Source organism: Scophthalmus maximus, chromosome 11, assembly GCF_022379125.1.
Source record: "Scophthalmus maximus strain ysfricsl-2021 chromosome 11, ASM2237912v1, whole genome shotgun sequence".
NCBI lineage: Eukaryota > Metazoa > Chordata > Actinopteri > Pleuronectiformes > Scophthalmidae > Scophthalmus > Scophthalmus maximus.
Window position 1 is genome coordinate 11,020,141 of NC_061525.1, and position 20,667 is coordinate 11,040,807.

Below are 20,667 nucleotides of genomic sequence, written 5' to 3' on the forward strand. Positions count from 1 at the left end.
AACATTAAAAAAGTAAAGGATAAATGTTGATTTGACCAAAAATTGACAGTTCAGTTGTATAAAATATTCATCCTCAGTGTATCAACTTTATATTGAATGACTTCCTTTTTATAAGTGGTTTAAATGAACACATTAGGAACATGATGGGTGGTGCAGAGGAAGGGGTGAATTCATGTTGGGGCAGATCAGATAAAAAACACTGGACAGCACTGCAGTAGTTTCACTATAACGCAGCAGAAACAGTAGGGAAATGAGACAGGATGCAAAAAATAGTAAATTATTTTATTTTTTTAACCATGCCACTGAACACTGACGCATACAGAGTTGTGCCTGAATCCACACTGAGAAAACACTTTCACACACTGTGTTACAAAGCTGTAATGGAGAGGGATTTTACTGCACACATGGCAAGAAGAACAACCCTGATTGGTTACCAGGTCGAGCTTTGATCTGGCCCTGAGGTAGACAGACATTGACATAATCTAAACAATGCTAATCACATCCTTCTAGGACACATCAAATAAAAGGACATCTGCATTATCACAACATAGAAAGATCAAAGAAAAAACCCTTTTCAAACAAAAGTGCTCTTATTTCTTTTGGTCCACCGAGGAAATCCATTTATAGTGCATGTTCATGTAGAATAGATACTGTGAATGTGTGTTTTCATGGCACTGAGTGTTGGTGGCTACTTAAGAAGGCATCGGTAATGCCCACAAGACGCCAAGATTTGCTGTACACACCTTTTTCATCCAAGGATCTCAGTCCATTGTCACTTTGAGGGAAACAATTTGAGACAAGCGTGTACTTTTACATCAAAATTGCTTGGATCTTGCATCAGAATACCAGCCACTATCACACTATGTTGCTTCCAGTTGCAATGTTCAGACAAAGTGGATCTACATGGCAGTCTATCTTTAATTAAGTAACAATAAACAAACACCCAGAAACAACTACCAACAGCACAGACCCATGTACTCAAGCACATTGATGCTCTACTTATAAAAGAGGCACAAGGGAGGGATCGTAATCAAATCAGAGACTTATAAAACACACACTTTAAGATGTTTCTCAAATCATACCAAATGTAAACAAATAGCAAATTACTGTAATACAAAAATACAACATGTTTAACTCTATAAGGCCTGTGCTAGGCTCACACAAGGGAATAACATACCGTGACAGTTTGTACATTACAGCTACAATACAACTGACAATAACCTGCTCATAGTGATTCAATGTCAGAATTTTCTTTTCATGTTTTGTAAAAAAACAACAACTTTTCATGTTTTCTTCAATTTTCTTCTAGAAAATTCTGATTCTGTGGTTTTATAAGACATCTATATATAGTTAGTGATTTAAAAAACTACACATAAAAGCCGCGTTGGGGCTCCTCACACTGTTTGACCATTTAAAATATGATTTGTTAGAAAAATTAAAACTAAGAAAGAACGAATAATTTGCAGTAAGTTTAAAATAAACAGTGAAAAGCGAGGAGAGGTAGAGCTCGCTCTACTAGAAGTCATCCCAAGAGACAGACTGAGTGATGAAAACCAGTACATATTTGGTAACAAATAAACAACATATAAATAGCAAAACCTATTACATCGCAAGAGAAACTCGCACTGTGAGCCAGTTACCTCAAAACAATAACACCCACTGCAAGAAAGACAAGGCAATTAAAGAGATCAAGCTTATGAGGTCAAAACGTGGCAGCCATTCAAGTAAAAACATGCAGAAAATAAACAACTCCAAAACAAAAATCCAACAGCAGAAAAAAGACGGACACAAAATGACTCGGAAGTCACAGGAAATAAGGAGGGAAAACGTTGCAAAGTTCAGCCAATCAAGCCTTCATGGAATTATTTTTAACATCTACTGCACAATCATAGAAGATGACTCGGGTTGCCTGATGGTTTAGCAATCAATCTAAAAGCCCCTGCTACACAGACACGTCAGCAGTCGCAGCCGTTGTGGCATTGATTTTAACCACAGTGGATCCATTAGAGATAGTTGTTATTATTATGTGTACGAGAGAGAGAGAAATGTGTGCGTGTGTGTTTGTGAACACTAGGGCTAACACAGTTAAGTCGTCAGGAAACTGTCAATTATACCAATCGGTTGCTTTTATAGTTTTTTTTTTCCAGGTCCTGAATATTTGGCTGTTTCCTGCTTCTCAAAATGTGAAATTTGTGTTTTTTATATTCCGTTATAAACTCAGTGTCTTTGGGCAGATGAAACTTTTGTGACTATTTACTGACATTTTTCAGATTTATCACTTATTAGTAAAACAAATAGTTAAATTGCAAGTGAAACTAATCGTTATTGGCAGCCTCAGTGTGTACACACATTTTTAGTAATGCTTGCATGTCTTTATAGTTGGGTAAAAACTGTTTGACAACTTCCCACCATGCATTTTTTTATGTTTATCCAAAACGAGTCCGATTTATTTATTTTAAATATTATTTTTAAGAAACATTAAATCCTTCAGTTTTAAAAATCTGCAACATTGAAGTTTTCAAGGTTTTTACCCAACTCTGTGTGTGTGTGTGTGTGTGTGTGTGTGTGTGTGTGTGTGTGTGTGTGTGTGTGTGTGTGTGTGTGTGTGTGTGTGTGTGTGTGTGTGTGTGTGTGTGTGTGTGTGTGTGTGTGTGTGTGTGTGTGTGTGTGTGTGTGTGTGTGTGTGTGTGTGTGTGTGTGTGTGTGTGTGTGTGTGTGTGTGTGTGTGTGTGTGTGTGTGTGTGTCAGTCAGACTGTGCACTGGGTCCAAGTCCTGCTCAGACGTAACAGACGTACAAGTAAGTCTTTTCTATCCTCCAGTCAGCCGGCACGTCCTCAGGTTTGTGGCCTTTCATGTGCTTCTGCATGGCGGCCAGGCTCGGGCAGAAGTCCTGGCAGATGGTGCACTGGTATGGAGACGCTCCGTTGTGAGTGCGCAGGTGCTTGATCATAGCCGAGTAGTCTCTGGACCGCTGGTGACACAGCTTACACTCAAATGGCTTCTCACCTGAAAGATTCAGCAATCAATCATTAACCTTGCAGACCTAGAGCCAGAGAACTGCCAGGTGAAAGGGGATTCACCTCTATTTCAGGCCACTGTACTGCTGTGTGTTTGTGTGTTTATGCTGTAGGATTAGACCTGTATCTGTTTGACATTACATATCTATCAGTCAGCGTCATGAAACGTGGTTTCTCAGTGACCTCTGTGAGATATCTGAAAGCAAATGATAAAATGTACTGTAAGCTGAAGGTAAATTTAATTATTGGCACATTTACATTTTAAGTAATTTATAGTGATTCTCTAAAATAATTAATTTTATAAGTCACTTTCCTTCTATAAATTAGCTTTAAATGCTGCTGAACTATCACAGTGATAGCCTCAGATTCAATTAATTTTAATGCCCTTTATTGTAAAAGTATTGTATTTCTGTAACAGTTAAATAAATGATAATAATAATAATAATAATAATAATAAATATGGGAGTTGTGAATTTTTTAACAGGTGACATATTTTTATTTTCTTTAAAAACTAAATCATTTTTCTTACACCGCTAGGCTCTGTTGTTTATTGTAAATCTAAATATCAATACACATTTTGTGAGAAAAGCAGCAGGACGGTGTCTGTGGTATTCAGTCAAAATAAACTACATGGCCTGTGTTCATGATTATGAGGAAACATGTAACCGAGTGCAACAGTGTGGCTCTTTGAAGTGTGATTTGAACTACAATGGAGCCCTGTGGCACAGAGGGGGGGATATCAGGCTTTGGCTGAAAAGACAATACCTGTTAGTAGAATCAATACATTGTTGGTATGATGCCTTTTCATGGGATTCATTTATTAAATTGAGTAAGGTTAGCAATTCTCAAATTTTTTCTTGTCCTTCAATTTCAAATGTTGAACAGTAGCAGCACCAATACAATGAAGACCCTGCTCTCCTGTATGTTTGTTTTCATTTCTGAACCCCCACCTGTATGTACACGGTAGTGTGTCTCGAGCTGGTGTTTGAGGCTGAACCTCTTCCCGCAGCCGTTGCACTCATAAGGCTTCTCTCCTGTGTGGATGCGTTTATGGCCCCTCAGCGTGCCGTCGTCTCTGAAGCAGCTCCCGCAGAATTCACACTCAAACGGGTGATCGCCTGAAAACACAGTTGTGTCACAACAGCAGCCACAACACCAGCAAAGCCCGTTATCGTGAAAGGCATTAACTTGCGACTTTTTCCCTGGCACGGCACGGTATGGCCGCATGTGTAAATGCATAGGTCAAATAGTCGCACAACACTTTGTGCACATGCATATCAAGCAGGGAAATAAAATGCTTTCAGACGTTGCTAATGTTGTGACACGAGGACACTCCTCTTGGCTGTCTGCTAATAGCTAATAAAAGTCCTCTGGCCCTGTGCTGCTCTGTTCTCTATACTGTAGTTAATCTATTTCTCTCCTAGGCTGAGGGTTTGACTCATCTCCCATGACCTATGTGCCTCATTATCTCAGTGTCCACAGCAACAGTCAAGTCAGAGGATACATTGCTCTCCTCATTACAGGCCGAATCTCCCCAATCCCCCACCCCACTACGGAGCAGATGACATTTACAAAATGTTACTTCCAAGCAGAATGGCATACAAACAAGATACGCTGCCATGGCCAAAACTCCCTTCACTTCTGTCTCTTCACATCAATTATGTATTTCTCCTGTCTAGACATCAAGCCATCCTGACAGCTGGGAGTGTTATTTAAGGTAAAAGAAGAAAGGGGGACATCTTTTCAGTAAATATCTCTCCGTCTCCTCCGGCACTAAGACTCACCCTCGGTAGAACACACAGACGAGTCATTTCCATTTGCTTTTCCTTCAATATTTATTTGGGTTTCCTCTATCATTTTAGGTGAACCACACTAGAACTGACAGCCGTGAATTGCAGAAGCCCAAAGGCTGTCTAAGAACCCAAAATATAAACAGGATGAAAATTGCCCAAAATATGCACCGGCCATAACGGTACAGTGCTGTCATCAGAGAGGTGAGTCATCTTATAGAGACAGGAAAAGGAGGGTGGGAGAGGATGCGTGCAAATTGACTAAAACCTCAAAGCCAATAACCTAAGGAAATCAACCCAAATACAAAAATAAATACTGCAGTTTTTCTCATTTTCTCAACATGTGCATGCATTTCACACTAAGTGTTTATAGCTAGTGACAGGAGATAACACTACAGACGGCGACGGCGTCGCATATGATCCACATCTTACCTGTGTGCGATCGCAAGTGTCTTTTGAGGGTGGTGTGGCTGGGGAAGGGGCGCTCACAGTGGCTACAGATGTAGCTGTGCATGCCTGCATGGACCTCCATGTGCTGCTGCAGGGCCTTCTGGGTCTGGAAGCGCTTTGCACACAGCAGACAGAACACTGCCATGTCAGTCCCTGGAGAACGCACAAGACACAGACGCACAGTTATTTCAGTACCATACACAGACAGGGCCTTAAGTGGGGAAACTGGGTCACTTCAACTTTGTGCGAGTCCTCTGAGGGAAAAGCTTCTTTCAAAGAGCGAGTGCCTCTACCTAAACCAACTCCACTAAAAGCCCAGAGGCACTTTCAGCTGTGAGTCTTTATACATTCTATTTTAAAGCATGAAAGTCATTGTTTTCTTTAAGAATTTCCCACACAATGCACAGCATGCCAATCACACAATCAATGGCTCCTTCCTGGTGTGTTAGATGTGTAATTATTCTCTTCATTCCCCATCAGGAGTCAGCTCCAGCCTGTGAAGTCCTCTGTCTCTGTGCTCAAAGAGCGGCTGATAGTAGCTCCACCCTAAATGATGCCTACACTATGTGCTCTGTGCAGAATGTTAAGTAGTGATATCAAGCCATTAAAGGCAGGACTGCAGGAAAAAACACAATCCAGTTTAATCCTGTGTGTGACCTGGCATCTCTTTGGGGCTGCTTTCCTGTTGCACAGAGTGTGGAGAGGAATACAGATGGGGAGTTGCTGGTGTGGTAGTTTAAGTCAAAATCGCTATGTGAAGAAGATCCATTGGCTGTCATACAGTCAACACTTGATCTACAGGCTGTTAATGCCAGAATGGATTTGAGTGCAGGCGTACACAGCCTGTAGATCACTTGTTGACTGTGCTTGTTTGACCGAATAGCAAATTCATATGGGTGGCAAGACTGAAAGTCTGGTTAATCAGCTGCTTTGGACATTATGCGCATGTCCTGGAGAGTGAGGCTTTAATGTGAGATTATGAGGTCCTTATTTCTCTGTCTGCTCAGGTTGCAGATCATTTACAATGCTAGCAGGTCCCATTGCTCCTGACTCGGATTCAATCAGACATCTCCAGCGGAGGATCATTAGTAAACAGAGGACTGTGCCAGCACTTCATTGGAATTCAAGTGGGGTTGCTGTGTCGCATTTAAAATGCAGTCTGATGAGGTCCACTAAATCAAATCATTTGTTACTGTTATTGAAGTGCCTTGAGGCAACTGGCAATTAAATTGGAATTAACGCAGGGAAAGGGATACAGCACACTCATACTAAGAGGGAAGACACTTGGTTTAGGTTCAATCAAGTTAACAGACACGCCTGTTCACAGTGGAAAGAAAAAGAAACAAATCAAGCAAATTCACATTTCAGGACTAAATCAGCAACATCCATTGTGTCTTTCACTAATCCACGTATCGCGATTTGCTCAAATAATGCAAGATGCTTTTTTTAGTCTTCACAGATAAGTACATTCTGGCATATGCGCACAAAGCCTCTTCTTTTAAATTATCGTGCTTCTTTTTGAACCTAGTTTTGAAACTTTCCCCCCAAAACGTCTCAAATGGAACTGATCATTCGTAATCATTAACAGAGAGAGGACAGGATGAAAGACATTCCCTGATCTTAACAATCCTGCAGGGAGGTGATCCGCTGGAATGAACTGCACCTGTTCAGGGGCTTTATCCTGTGGACTTTCGCACAAAGGTTACACAATGAGGTTCAGGCCCTCATTGACCAAGCCTATTAGTCATAGGCTACTGTGCAACTCCCACAATCCCTGTCTTTATGCTGTCGCCTAATGACCACGGCCCTTTCTCACCCACGTATCACAATATTTTAGTTGAAAACAAAAGACAACTCCATTCTCAACGCCTCTGCACCCTCCCCACTCCCCTTATCCACTGACCATACAGGAAAATCCTTTCACTGTGTAACCAGCGTTACTTTTTGCCTGAGTCATACTTTACTAATGCCAGTTCACTTCACATAGTGCAACAGTGCAGTCTGGATAATGATCCATCTAAAAAGGGCTAAAGACATTAAAGAAGAACAAAAAGCAGTCTCTGCATGACCTGTGATGTGGAGCCTTAATTCAGTCTAACTAGTTCCTCTGGTACTATTTGCTGCAGCCAGCAGGGGGAGTGCTTTCTGTTCCAATATGTCCAGGTTAGTTCAGCTGCAGGCAAAGCAGAGCCGAGCCTTCGACCAACTAAATAACACATTATCCACCTTTTAGTTACTCCAAAAGCTATTTTAATTATCCACTCTCCACCCTCTCCTATTAACTATCATATGTTGTAAATGGCTGTTTCAATGCAGCCTGCATACTTTGTTCTGGCTGCTATTAAAGTTTAACATTCCAGTTTGTTTGAGGAGGTAAACCGTTACTCCCCAACACACTGGCAGACACTCACAGATGTATATCCTGATCCCTCTGTCACCAACAATGCTGAAACTTGAGAAAAGAAATATGACAAATATTCTGTCACAAGAGTCTCACTCTTGATCTTTGGTTGACACGCAGCAGCGACAACCGCTCCGCAGTCGTTTCAGATTTTATTCTGCGCAACTGACGCTGAAAATAAAAATAACAAATAATGTCTTGAAGTGTAAACAACAACCTTCGGAGGCGAGGAAGTGTTTATGTGTTAGTGGCGGCATTTCGCCTCGCTGTGCTCTGTTAACTTTTCAAACGAAAGGGATTTGCAGTGGTGGAGTTTTCCAGTAAGCTTTGGTAATAAGTGCAGAGGAGCTTCTTTATGAGAGAATAAGCCCTAAAGTTGGTTGTCATTGCCCCCTGCTTTCTCACCCTTAACCAGACAATGGGCCTGGGATTTTAGTTTTAAGGCACAGGATGACCCCCTGACCCTTGGCCCTCAATGGGGTAAATACCATGTAATCAATGGTATTCGTCAAAGGCTGGAGAGTTGACTGAGCATTGTGTTTAGTGGCAGGGAGCTTTAACAGTGGGAATAATGATTTACTTTCAAGCAATTCTGCTATTTGGCAGAAAACATAAACATTTACTGCAGCTTGTTCGAATGCACAATTAGGTTTGTACTTTAGGACGGTTTGAGGGTTTTCATACTATTTCAGAATATCTCCACATAGAGGATGTGTATGTGATTTAACACGGTCTGCATTCATACATCTGCCACTCATTCAGTCCAGCTGAGGTGGGAGCCGGCCAGGCTCTCACGCTGCCTAAGAAACAAAACCATGTGTCTAGGCAACCAGATAGGATCATGGTCCTTGTTGGGGTGAAGTGTTCAAGCTAATCCCTTCATTCACAAATAAGCGCAGCCTGTTTCTTTTCAAGGCGCAAACAAAAGTTTTCCCACCCTGAGAATCTGTGAGTAAACCCACTGCAAATTGAACAAGAGATTGCATTCATTGACGCCCACAAATCGGTATAATTTCTTCTGTGTTAATCTTAACTTCAGTGTCCGCTGGCCACCAGTTACACTGATTGATTTGTGAACAGTTTTGCTTTATATTGGCGTCACTCTAAAGAAACAAACGCATCTAATTTCAACTATTATTTGCAAATAGTACGCACTATTTTAATTGACACCCGCATAATTTAATCTGTTGACGTAATTAATTCAGTCAATTCTGAATGACAGCCAAGTCGAAGGTACTGCTGATATCAAAAGGATAAGGACTTTGAACAGATTTCATAATTTACAATATAACATCACGGCTAATCATGTCCATCAGCTTGAGCATGAAATTTTAAGACACTATAGACTGTTTCCTAAGGCCCTGATCAGTGTATTTACAGTGTGCTCTCTGTCTGCTGGCTCCCTGACATCACCCTGTTAAACATACACAGTCATGCAGGCTACATTATGTGCTAGACCTCACATGACCTTGTGCATTCACACTGTGTTCATGGGGACAGCTCCCCATAGATGCGCCGGCTCAGGAAGCACATACACAAATACTACAGTACCTTAAACAACCCCGGGCGCTCATCAGTAGACTGCTAATCTACCCGAGTGAGGAACAACCGACTCAATAATTAATGCAACAAGAGATACGTTGCTCGTGTTTAACCACCATTCCATGGACCCGTTCATTGAGGTCACACTGTTTCATTCGCCTTGATGCCTACAACGTTTTCCTCTACCTGCTGTATTTCACTTTGCATGAAATGATGGGGGCATCTGGGGCTTTGTGTATCACTACAGTCAGTCAGTGCAAATAAATCCGGGCCAAACAGACCACTGTTCAGTTCCGTTTTAAGGCTTGTACAAAATACAACTGGGTATTAACGGGAGGGTGCAATGTGATGAGGGACACTCAATTAGGCGAGCTAAAAGGACTGTATTATACAGCATGAGCTGTATCTGAATGGACTACTGGACTGTTTAATTAGGGCTCGGACAGAAGGTAATATTATTCACTTGATGAAGCAGCCCATAATGTGTGGAAACAGTGCAGATGCTGTGAGTACACAAAAGCAGCTTCTTCAAGGCAAACGCTCTTATGGCCAAGGTGGAGAAGTGGTCAACCAGTGTGGGGTTTTTGAAGGATATACAGTCAATCTCTGTGTGCACTGTGGATAAGCTACAGTCCTTGGTTTTCCAGTAAAGAAAGCTTGTTGCCCCAGAGCCTTAACTCGCTCTGATGAAACAAACCCCTTTGTTGTGAGAGCAATTCAGAGACAGATCCATTCTTTTATTTTGGGCACTGACAAGTAGGTCAGAGGAGACTATGACAGTGCTGTGGTGAGGAGTAAACTGCAGCACATGATGTTGTTTTCCTCTCAGTCCTGGCACCCAACACCAGCAGCAATCCTCTTGGCCTCAGGAAGTCCTCACATACCCCCTGCCCCCACCCCATTTCACAGTCCAACCCCCACCTCTCTCTTTGATCTCTCTAACTTCAGCAACCCAAGGCCATTCACCTCTGACATATCAAAATGGCTAAATACACTTTCACTGTAAACTGGTCTTGCAGCCAGTATTGCCAAAATGCGTCAGAGTATCAGAGCAAAGGCTCCCAAAAGTGGTATTATTTCCCCTCCAGAGGAGGTGGCCGGCAGGGTTGCAGCTGCTGAGGTCTGACAAGTGTTAATCTGCTAAGAGGAAACTCATTTGGCTCACTGGTTTTATGCCACATGGCAAATTAAAGCCATGGTTGCACCATCGGCACTGAACACCAAAAGATCTCATGCGTTTTTAGTGGAAATAAAATCCAGGTGACACTTATTAAACTGGAGTTACTGAGTTGAAGCAATGTCATAATTTTCCCACACAACCCCAAAACAGCTGATTCAATTACCTGTAGCTCGTCGGCGGCTGTGAGAGCCACAATAAGAGTCAGTTAAAAGGCTCATGCGTCACGGCAGGCCGAGCTGAGATCATGACAAAATGAGAGAGTAATGCCCTCCTGTACCCTGCTCCGGATTCACTGCCAAGCTGAAACTGAGCTCGGGATGTTTACAACTTGGGTAGATAAGGGTAGAAACTTCTGGGCATCGCTAACACCCCTCCATGTCCACATCCATTAACTATTCATACTGTGTGTGCCACCTGGAGTTACAGTTACATGCCAGTGCTCCTGAGAAGCTTATCACCTTTCTCTGACAGTAGCAGAAAAGGTGTGGATTCAGACACTGTCAGGCAAATGTACCGTCTGACAACAATACCACTGTTTTTCACACTGGAGAGAAGTTTGTGTAAGCAGGTGCTGTCAAGTCTCTCACTACAAGCTAATGGGATAATATTCACCACAGAGGCATACTTAAAGTCGGCTTTATGGGTTGTCTATAACAAAAATAGTTTGAACTGTATTTTATCAATGAATGGAAACAAACTGGTTGTCTGTGTTTTTGGGGGCAGTATTAAGCTGTTATATAGAACTTGCCAGGCTTTGGGTTCATTTTTAGTATTCGTGTCACTTGGCTTGTTCCAGCAGCAGTTGGAAAAATCTAAGAAACCATACACAATTGATGTTACAGAAGCTGGAAGCAGTACTTTTTTTAACATAATTATTAATTGATGATCAAACTTTTAATTAATTTTCTGTTTATTAATCAATTATTTGTTGAGGCTGAATCAACAAACTTTAAGCTATAAATTATATTGCAAATCATTAAAGATCTTTTATTCTAATTAGTAAATGGGGAAAACACAACCTATATAAAGTAATCACTGACAACTTGCAAATCACATGTATACTAGCTTCAATTGTTAAGCTGTAATAAAAGTAATAACAAACAAGTCAATAATAATAATAATACAAATACCAATTTACTGTTCTTTGGCTTTCTTGTGATTGCAGGAATATACCGTGTGTGTGTGTTTCTTCTTCCTTCTGTGAAGCACGTTCTAACTTCTGTGTTTAAAAAGAGCAACTTTATGTGTTTGCTGGCAGCTATGGATGGTGACAGTTTTAAGAGTTGATTTAAAAAAATGAAAAATGACTTCAACTCCTTAGGCAGGTTGTTCCAAACTGTTAGAGCGTAGAATGCAAAGCACAAGTCACCATCCACGTTTTGTGCAGTCACCCCCCCCCCCCCCCCCCCCCCCCCCAAAAAAAAAAAACTTTAAGAAAAAAAATATTTTGACTCATCCTTGTGCCAACTGTTAATGCCAGGTGCTCACTGGAGCAGAACGGGTTGTAATACAGACATGTTGTTAATTTATTTATCCCAGAATACTGGGAAAAAAACAAAGGTGTTCATGTTGTTGTTGTAGTGCATCGGGTAAAAAAAACCTGCCACAGTCGTTCTCGGGCTGCAGGTGAGGATAGTATGTCTGTGAAACTGTAACGCTGATGCTGTAAAGCTCCGACTGTGGCAAAGTGGAATGCAGTGGGTCTGGATGCCAAGAGATATTAGTGGGTGATATGTGAGGGAGCCTCCCACCTCCCTGTTGATAAATTATGGAGCATCATGACGGGAACAGTTTAACCCAGCGAGCATGACAAGCAAGTTTAGACCCACGATTACAAGTCCCGTAGTCGCGGCTTACTCAACAGTTCAGTGCATCCTGTCCAGGTCAAACATCATGTGAGTGATGGCAGTGTTGGTGCATGCGCACGTTTGTTCAGTACCTGTATGCGTTTGCCTGTGGGCCTCCAGAGCATCCTCTGAGGAGAAAGTGGCTCCACACTGATCACACACCAGCGCCTCTGCAGGAGCTGTAGATAAAATCAAATGTATAAGAATGCATCAGACATGAACACAAACGTAAATGTGTGTTTGTTATTGTAGAGGAAGTCAGGCAATTAAGCTTTTTCAAGATAAAGGTGGAACAAGCAACAGGAGAGGAACAAAGGCGCCCCATTTCAGAAGTCACCAAAGAGACTGGCTTGTCACACACTTGTGCTTTTCAGGTGTTTAACACAAGGAAGCGAATGCGCGGAGTACAATGGAGGAGAGGAGAGCGCCGTAAAAAACACAACCCGCGACAAACAAAAGCACCAGACAGGGTGCAACGGCCCTTCTTCTCGACAAAAAAGAGTCGAGCTGAAGAGTTTTATTTACCGTGCCCTGTTATCAGTCTGTGAACAGTGAGCAGACTGTCTGCCTGAGAGGCCACAGAAGGACTGGGTGTTCTCTGTACAGCAGACGCTTCCCGCCTGCGGCACATCCCTTTATCAAAAAACAACAACAAAAAAACCCACTTCAGAGTCAACACCCCAAATCCCACTGCATGCACTGTAACTACAGTTCCCAGTTCACCTTTGCAATGCCCTTGTCGATTCTGATGAAGACATGAAAGAGACAAGTATGCATACCGCTTGCAGAAACATTCAACGCTCGCCTCACACCTGCACAGACAGACACAGAGGACAAACCTTTTCACTCTTCCTGGCACGCACGCACAAACACACACACGCACGCACACAGCTGTTTGGTTGTGGGTTGGCTCTCACTGAGATGTAAATCGGTTGCAGATCCATACTGGCCCTGGGCTCATTCACTGATCTATTTTCTGCTCAGCTGGCTTTAAATGAAGTTAAAATGACTCATTAAAACACCCACAAGCTTTGGGAACTCTGAGCGCTACAGCCTAAATGTGGTCCTCTTTCAACTCTTATGATGCCTCTACACACAGACACTGTGCCAATGTTCCCAGAGCTGCACACAATAACAGAAAAAGACCCAATTTGTTCATTTCTAAAAACAACAGCTTTTGAAAACAAACTGTTACTGTTTTTGCAGTGGTGCTTTTTTTTTCTTACATGGCACACAAATAAAACTTGCTTGAGAGCAACAGTGTAAGCAACACTGAGGCGGTGTTGTAGATCCTGATGTTGTATGACGCTGTCCAGTGTGGTGTGTTGTACTGTGAGATTGTGTGATAAGTGAAGAAGAGAACATAGTGCATTGTCTTGTGCAGTCAAAGGCACGGAGTGTGCTCTCATCCATAAACCATCAAACTGTCTCCAGACGCGGCTGCAATCGTCCTCCATCAAAACACTTTGTCTGGCATACCAAAATAAGAGCCAGCATCGAGCTGAATACCAAATCAGCCCATTAGAGCGGTGGAGCACTCGCTCCTTAGCAACCAGCGGGATCTAAGGCTGCCATACCGAAATACACAGTGACAAAGAAATGAGATCCATATCTCTTTTTTTTGTGTTGTATTATGGGTTGACACATTGGGATGGGGTAAGTTTACGCCCCAAAAAAATCAAATTGGGTTAAAGGTGCTGCTGTTGTGGATGTCACTGCGAATTGAAAATCAAAGAGTGTTGTTGAGGTCTGTGCGTGAAGCGAGACAGTACGTGTGTTTAGGGTTGTGCAGAGGGTACAGACGAGGAAAAAAAAGGGACGACTCAGGTGAAGTTTAAAGGAGTAGATCCCCTCTCATCTGTCAGCAGTATGTCATCCCCGAACAAGGGACCTCGCCTTGTCCAAACACATATTCTAGTTGAGGTTTCTGTTTTAGTTTCATTTTTAGTCCCTGATCCCCACCCCCCTCCCCTCCACCCCCACTCCTCTGCTCCTCTTTCTCTATTTTGGATAAAGTAGCTGGGAGAGCAGTCAGGTCTGATTAAGTCTGCATTTGGGTACAGTGTGTTCCTGGACACACATCTGCGAGCGAGCCATCACACACGCTTCGGAACACTGGCAGAACACCCAGGCCTGCCGGCAGCTGATGATGTCATCACTCAGAAGGGGCAGAGCTGGCGAGCTGCCAGAGTCTCCGAAAAAACACAGGAACGATTCAAACGGAGAGAGGCGAGAGAGAAAGACGTGGCGGGGAGGAGAGGGAGCGGTACATAGACCCGAGCAGGGAAAATAAAGCGTGATCCAAGTATTCGGAGCAGCACTAACTGGTGGGAGGAGGGAGCGGCTCTCGTATGAACAGGTGCATCTGAAAGGCTGCGCTATCAAGAGGCTTCATAAGCACCAAATACTGTGAGATGAAGAGTGCGAGAGTTGCAAAGTACCTGTGTGAGACAGCATGTGCATTCTTAGCCGCATGCTGTCCTGGAAATGTTTGCCACAGTATTCGCAGCCGTGGCCCTTCTCCTCGTTGTGCAGCCTCCTGTGGAAAGACAAACACTTAGTGAGCATGTTAACAGAGCGGAGAACGCACTCGTGACGATAAAAGTGAGTTTCTGCGCCTTTTTCTGTAAGGTCTCCCAAACCCAGAAGCATCATTGTCCTCGTAACAAGAGGAGCATGTTTTAATTCCGGCAAGAATCCCTCACTGAATGCAGCATCATTAGTGTAAGAGGCCCTTGGAGTTGTGAATCACAACGCATGAATGCTAAAAGAACACAGACAATAGGATATCTGGCTAATTTCAGAGTGCAGACATACGCGTGCCTCCACCCGCCAGCACTGCAAGACACTGGGCACGCACACGAACACACAACACACCAAGTGCATGCACAAAAACTCACATCCCCATGTAACACACACACACACACACACACACACACACACACACACACACACACACACACACACACACACTTCTCCTCCAACGAAAGGGAGAAAAGAAGATGATTCGCTGAAGCTCTGCCGGCAGCATAACCTATCATATCATATCACACACATCCAAGCATGCAAGGCATCTGTACTGTTATCCTTATATCACCCCCGCTAACAGCAGAGCAAATGGCAAGAAAAAAGAGTGCACCGAAGGACACCAAATGAGGTCTGAGATTTTTATTTGGAATCATAAAATCAATGTTTGCATATTTACGATGAGAATAAATTTTGACGCCACATTCTCAGGAGCTCTGAGTTATTTTCAAGCTTTTTACTGTACGTTTGAAGATCTGACCGACTTTTAACGATGCTAATTTACTTGAGCTTTCATGTTAGACTTAGAAAAAAAAGAAGCTGTTATTTTGGCTGTTGGGCAGAGAGAACCCTGTCACCGTGTATACATTTCCCTTTTCCTTTACACTGTTAAATAAAAGGCAGAAATACTTCACGTCCTGGTTGCCGAGGACCATGTCAACACAACATTCCCAGTTCGAGTCCAGACGGAAAAAATTTGTCGCATTTCATTCTCCATCAATCTCCCCTCCTCTATAATACCAAACATAAAGTCTCCTCTATAAAACCAAACATAAAGTCTCCTCTATGATAAAGACTGACACCCCCAAAAATATTTAAAAAGGCAGAAAAGCCATAAAATATGTTATTTTAATTTTAAAAAACAGATTAAATGACAGTAATTTTAGTTAACATTTACTGAAAAATAATTGCATATGTAACCTTATGAAAATCACCTGAAATACCGTAGTTTTTGTTTTATAAAGTAAGCCGCATTGCAGGCATCACCTTCTCTAATTTCGACACACAATTGTTTTGCAGACTAACACCGAGCCAGGAGACGCCACTTTAACAACACTACAAATGTCAATCTGCAGAGCAGGTGTATGCTCAGTGACCTGGTTACAGACATGCAGCAACTTCATTACGACCTCAAGCAGTGCCACCAATGCAACTCCGTCAAACCTGCGGACATGTGGCTGTCTCCATGAGTAACGCGCATCACTAAATATCCCACAGGATGCTCCGTTTCACTGGGGCGGTTTCGACACTGCTCTAAAGTGGCATGAGGCTGAAATGTCAGCCACAGGCACGGACGCGGAGAGGCTGTGATCCTAATCGTGGGCTGGCTGCATATTAGGACTTTGGGCTCACATTGTCTTGTTTCTAATAAGCGATGAGTCAAACTCAGCATAGCACGCAACAATTATAAACATCTGCAGTCATCTTAATAAGAGTTGTCATTGAGAGAGTTGGTACGTTTTTTTTGTGCGTGTACAAAAACAACTAAGAAGCTGACAAGCTCATAAATAATGACAAAAACCAACAACAGCGATTCAAGAAGCACAAGTTATCCATCATCTGAAGCGTCCAGCCAGGTCCCTGCTGAGATGCTCCTCTCTGCCGATGCAATGGAGCGCATATCAAATGGACTGGGAGACAGCGAGGCACACGCAAATAATCAAACAGAATTTAAAAACAAAACAAAAACAGCTTTGTGAATAACAGCTTCATAAGACACCAAGGCCTCTTTATCTCCAATCCTTCACAGAGACCCGATTCAGAACTTCCCGACACGGTGAAGACATGAGTGCAGGTGTCCCTGAGAATATATTAACATATTTACTGTTGCTCCTTCGAGCTGTTTTTTTTTTTTTTTTAACATGTCGAAGGGGAAAAACAAATTCTCAAAGACTAAGACACAGTTCAATTCAACAGATGCGTTGTCCAATGTTTTTCTTAGGAGCATAATCAACTGCATGGTTTACATTCATCGTAGCACACGAGCACCTGCGGATTCCTCACGTCTTTTATTAGACATAACACGTTTGCGTGTAAAAATGTGGAGCAGGGAGCGTAGCTGTGTGTGTGTGTGTTTTCTGAAAAATGTCACCGACTAAATCTCTTGACCTTTTTATTTTGGCGTTCGCGAGTGATAATTACATCTTGGAGCCTAATGGGAAACTATAAGAGGCTGAAATTGATTTAAAGCAAACTGTCATGCTGCCGCCAAGTGTAAAACTATAGTGTGTCGTGTAAGAGTGTTGCATGTTACCTGTGCTGCTCCATGGCCTGCCTGCTGTGCAGCTGAAGCCCACATTCGCCACAACACTGCTGGCCTTGAGCCTGACCCTCGTGCCTCATCCCCGCTGCAAACTGGCCCAGCCTGCTGAGGAGCTCTCTGTGCAGCAGGCCCTGGTGCAGCAGGCCGCCGTAGGCCCTCGGGTCCAGCGGCACGCCCAGGGACGGGGCCACTGAAACGGACACCATCCCCTCTCCAGTGTGGTGGGAGGGCACAGAGTACATGGAGGGCAGATGTTTCTCGGTGATCCCGGGGAAACAGTCGAGTGAGTTCCCCACCACTTGTGCTCCGTCTTCGGGGCCCGTGTGCAGCTCTCGGGCGCTGGTGATCACACTGCCTCTCAGCGGCGTCCCCGGGCCCTCGTCTCTGGGCTGGTCTGACAGACAACTCCCTTCCTCGGCGCTGGAGGACCTGCCCTCACAGCTGTTGGCTTCATCCACCTGCATGCTCTCTGATTTTATGTTTCTAGCAGGATGCAGGGATGAGGCCTGGGACAACTGGGAACTGTGCTGCTGAGGCTGCTGGGAACTCTCCATGTCGACCTCTGTGTCCAGCTTGGGGCTGGATCCCGGAGCGACCTCACCGGGAGTGCGCCTCTCCGTCATGTGGTACAGAGCCAGGTGGTGTAGAGCGGTGGGAGTGGTGCGAGGGGGTCCGTCCTGTATGGAATGCTTCTTGGACATCAACACGTGCCTCCAGTGCCTGGCCCGGCCGTGGTCACTGTGGTCTCCGGGGGTGTGGTTCCTCACCGCCACCTCCTCGCTCTCCTCCGCCTGGATGGTCTCCAGCACTTTCAGACACTGCTCCTCCAGGTACTCGATCTCGAGGATCTCAGCGGCGTACAGGAGGTCGTCCAGGTCCTCGGCTGTTGCCTGGAGGGACGCGGTGTAGGCGTACTCCAGGATCTGCTGGAACGTCTTGGGGGACAGGAAGTCCAGGGCGTACCGCAGGCTGCTGCGGTGGAACAAGATCTCAAACATTTTGCTGGTGCAGGCCAGGACGGTGCGGTGCGCCGGGAACTCCTGGCCGTCCACCGTGATGATGACATCACACAAGGTGCCGGTCAGACGCATCTGATTGGCCCGCTGCAGGAGCGTGCTGGGGTGAGTGGGATTGTGGAGCTGGAGCACACCCATGTTTTTCAGATCCGTATCCACTCGGACGTCTGCTGAGCCCACGCATGAGGTGTGGCTGTCCTGCCTGTGTCACTTGGCTTCAGCCGGTTGTGGGTCTGTGGGAGGGGGAGGGGGGTCGTTAGCACCTCTTACTTACAACATAATGCAAAAGACAGTTAATTCATTTACACTCTCATTCATGCTCAATCAATATATATATATATATATATATATATATATATATATATATATATATATATATATATATATATATATATATTCTTTTTAAATAATATCACTAAATATATTCTGTGAAATAAAATTGAACAAAAAAACACTTGATCATTTCAGGGTTTTTTCTTGATTTTATTTCATGCACCCAACATGTTTATTCATTCTAATTAAGAAGAAAACGGCAGACAACAGGTCGATAGACACAAAACAACCGCTTCCACTGCAGGTGATTAGTCTGAGCGTCTCGCTGAGAGCGGTCACGTCGCTGTAATAACGTCTGCATACTGAGAGGTGACGGTTCAATCCATCAGGCTGCTGCTGCAAACACTGTCACACACACACTCACACACACACACACTCACACACTCTCACACACACACACACACACACACTCACACAGACTCACACACACACACACACACACACACGTCCTCAACAGGTAGGCCTGCCTCGCAGGGCTGATTAGTTCACTCCGGCTGCGCACGTGCATGATGAGACGCGTTCCAGACAATTAAACCACTCAGTTAAAAATCCCCTAAATAAGTTATCAAACTATCTGATCGATGGGAGCGTGAGAAGCGAGGCGCAGCCCCCGTCGCCGCGTGGTGCCGACGGACGGGCTCAGCATCCTCAACTCAGCCGACACCGGGGCGCATCAGGTGCGGGGACGCGTCGACTCGACCTCTATCATCCGACACACGTCGCGACACGCGGCTCATCGTCGCTCCGCGCGCTGCGCGTCAGGGAGCGCGCGCAACGTCCCCCCGAATACACCGGACCCCAATCTGATCCAAAACACTCCTGCGGTGTGACGGTGGCGTGAACGAGCCGCGACGCAGTCTGAGCTCCATCAAGTTTGTCATCATCCTCCGTCGGGCTGGCAGGCGAACTTCGCTCGATGTCACCGACATCCCTTATTCAACAAATGACACCTTCGCACGAGTCCCGACACGGAGCAGAAGTTGGCCGGAGCGCGCTCAGCTGCGTGGACCGAGCCGCGGACGTGACGGGGAGAGTTGTCAGTGTCGCCTCTTACCTCTCGTCTCCTAACGTGCTCCGCTGATTATCCGGGCAACATGATGGTTACACATTTCACAGTGCCCGCTCCAAACTCACTCCTGCTCCAAGTAAGCGAATCATCACCGCGCCGCGACAGTCAGGGCAGACGGGGCCGACCCTGCGCTTCCGAGCACCCCTTTCAAAATAAAACACCGCTCCTCCAGCCACGTGTTGGACGGTTTCAACACGACAGGACAGCGGTGATGGTGAAGTCCGAATGCATGGAATTACCTGACGAAGACGAGGTGCACAGGTCATTTACAGTAGTTCAAGCAAACTTAAGAATCTATTGTAATTAATCGGTTCTTTTTTTAACGTTCATTCGGTTTGCAGGACCTGTAGATTAGGACGATCAAATTTAAAAACCCCAAAATGCCGTTAGTCAATAAAGTTAATGTTACACCATGATATTTTGTAAAATTCACACGTTTTGGAAATGACAAAAGAAAGAGATAAAGTACTGTCCAAAAGTATTGTGGGGTAAGGAAGCTGGAGGTTGGTTATTTAGTCACTATTCTTTTCAGTCAATCAGCACCACATATATCCAGATATTTAGGAAAATATCTGTAGAAACGTGCATATCTTTAGTTACAGCTAATGTTCATCACGTACAAAGAGAAGAGAGGAGTTTCTTTGGTGAAGGTCGTCTGCCTCGAGACAAATATTTCAAAATGTGTTGTTGCTGATATTGAACTGAATGGGGTTAGGTTCGGTCCTCGTTGTAGCATAATGTAGCATAATCTTTCGAGAAAATACAGTTTCACAGGCACGTTTGAACACGTGGGGGGAGGAAGAATAACACTGACTGGAGAAAATGAGATGAAATAACTGAGCCTGTATTCAGTCTATTATAATTTTTGACCTTTCAACACATCGAGTTCTTGATGGAAACTGGTGAGCTTGTGTTTGAAGTCACTGACCATGGTGTTTTGTTCACCGCTCAAT

At 44.2% G+C, this 20,667-nt stretch overlaps 1 protein-coding gene across 1 annotated transcript; it reads right to left on the reverse strand.

Moving 5' to 3' along the window:
* Nucleotides 1-266: 266 nt before the first annotated feature.
* Nucleotides 267-19,856, reverse strand: zbtb16b (zinc finger and BTB domain containing 16b). Its single transcript, XM_035622187.2, has 7 exons — nt 19,700-19,856; nt 17,288-18,545; nt 14,670-14,767; nt 12,321-12,407; nt 5,241-5,411; nt 3,969-4,136; nt 267-3,007 (listed from the first exon to the last, which is right to left on the reverse strand). The coding sequence occupies exons 2-7, from the start codon at nt 18,448-18,450 to the stop codon at nt 2,778-2,780; spliced, it is 1,917 nt and encodes a 638-aa protein (XP_035478080.1). The 5' UTR covers nt 18,451-18,545; nt 19,700-19,856; the 3' UTR covers nt 267-2,777.
* Nucleotides 19,857-20,667: the final 811 nt, after the last annotated feature.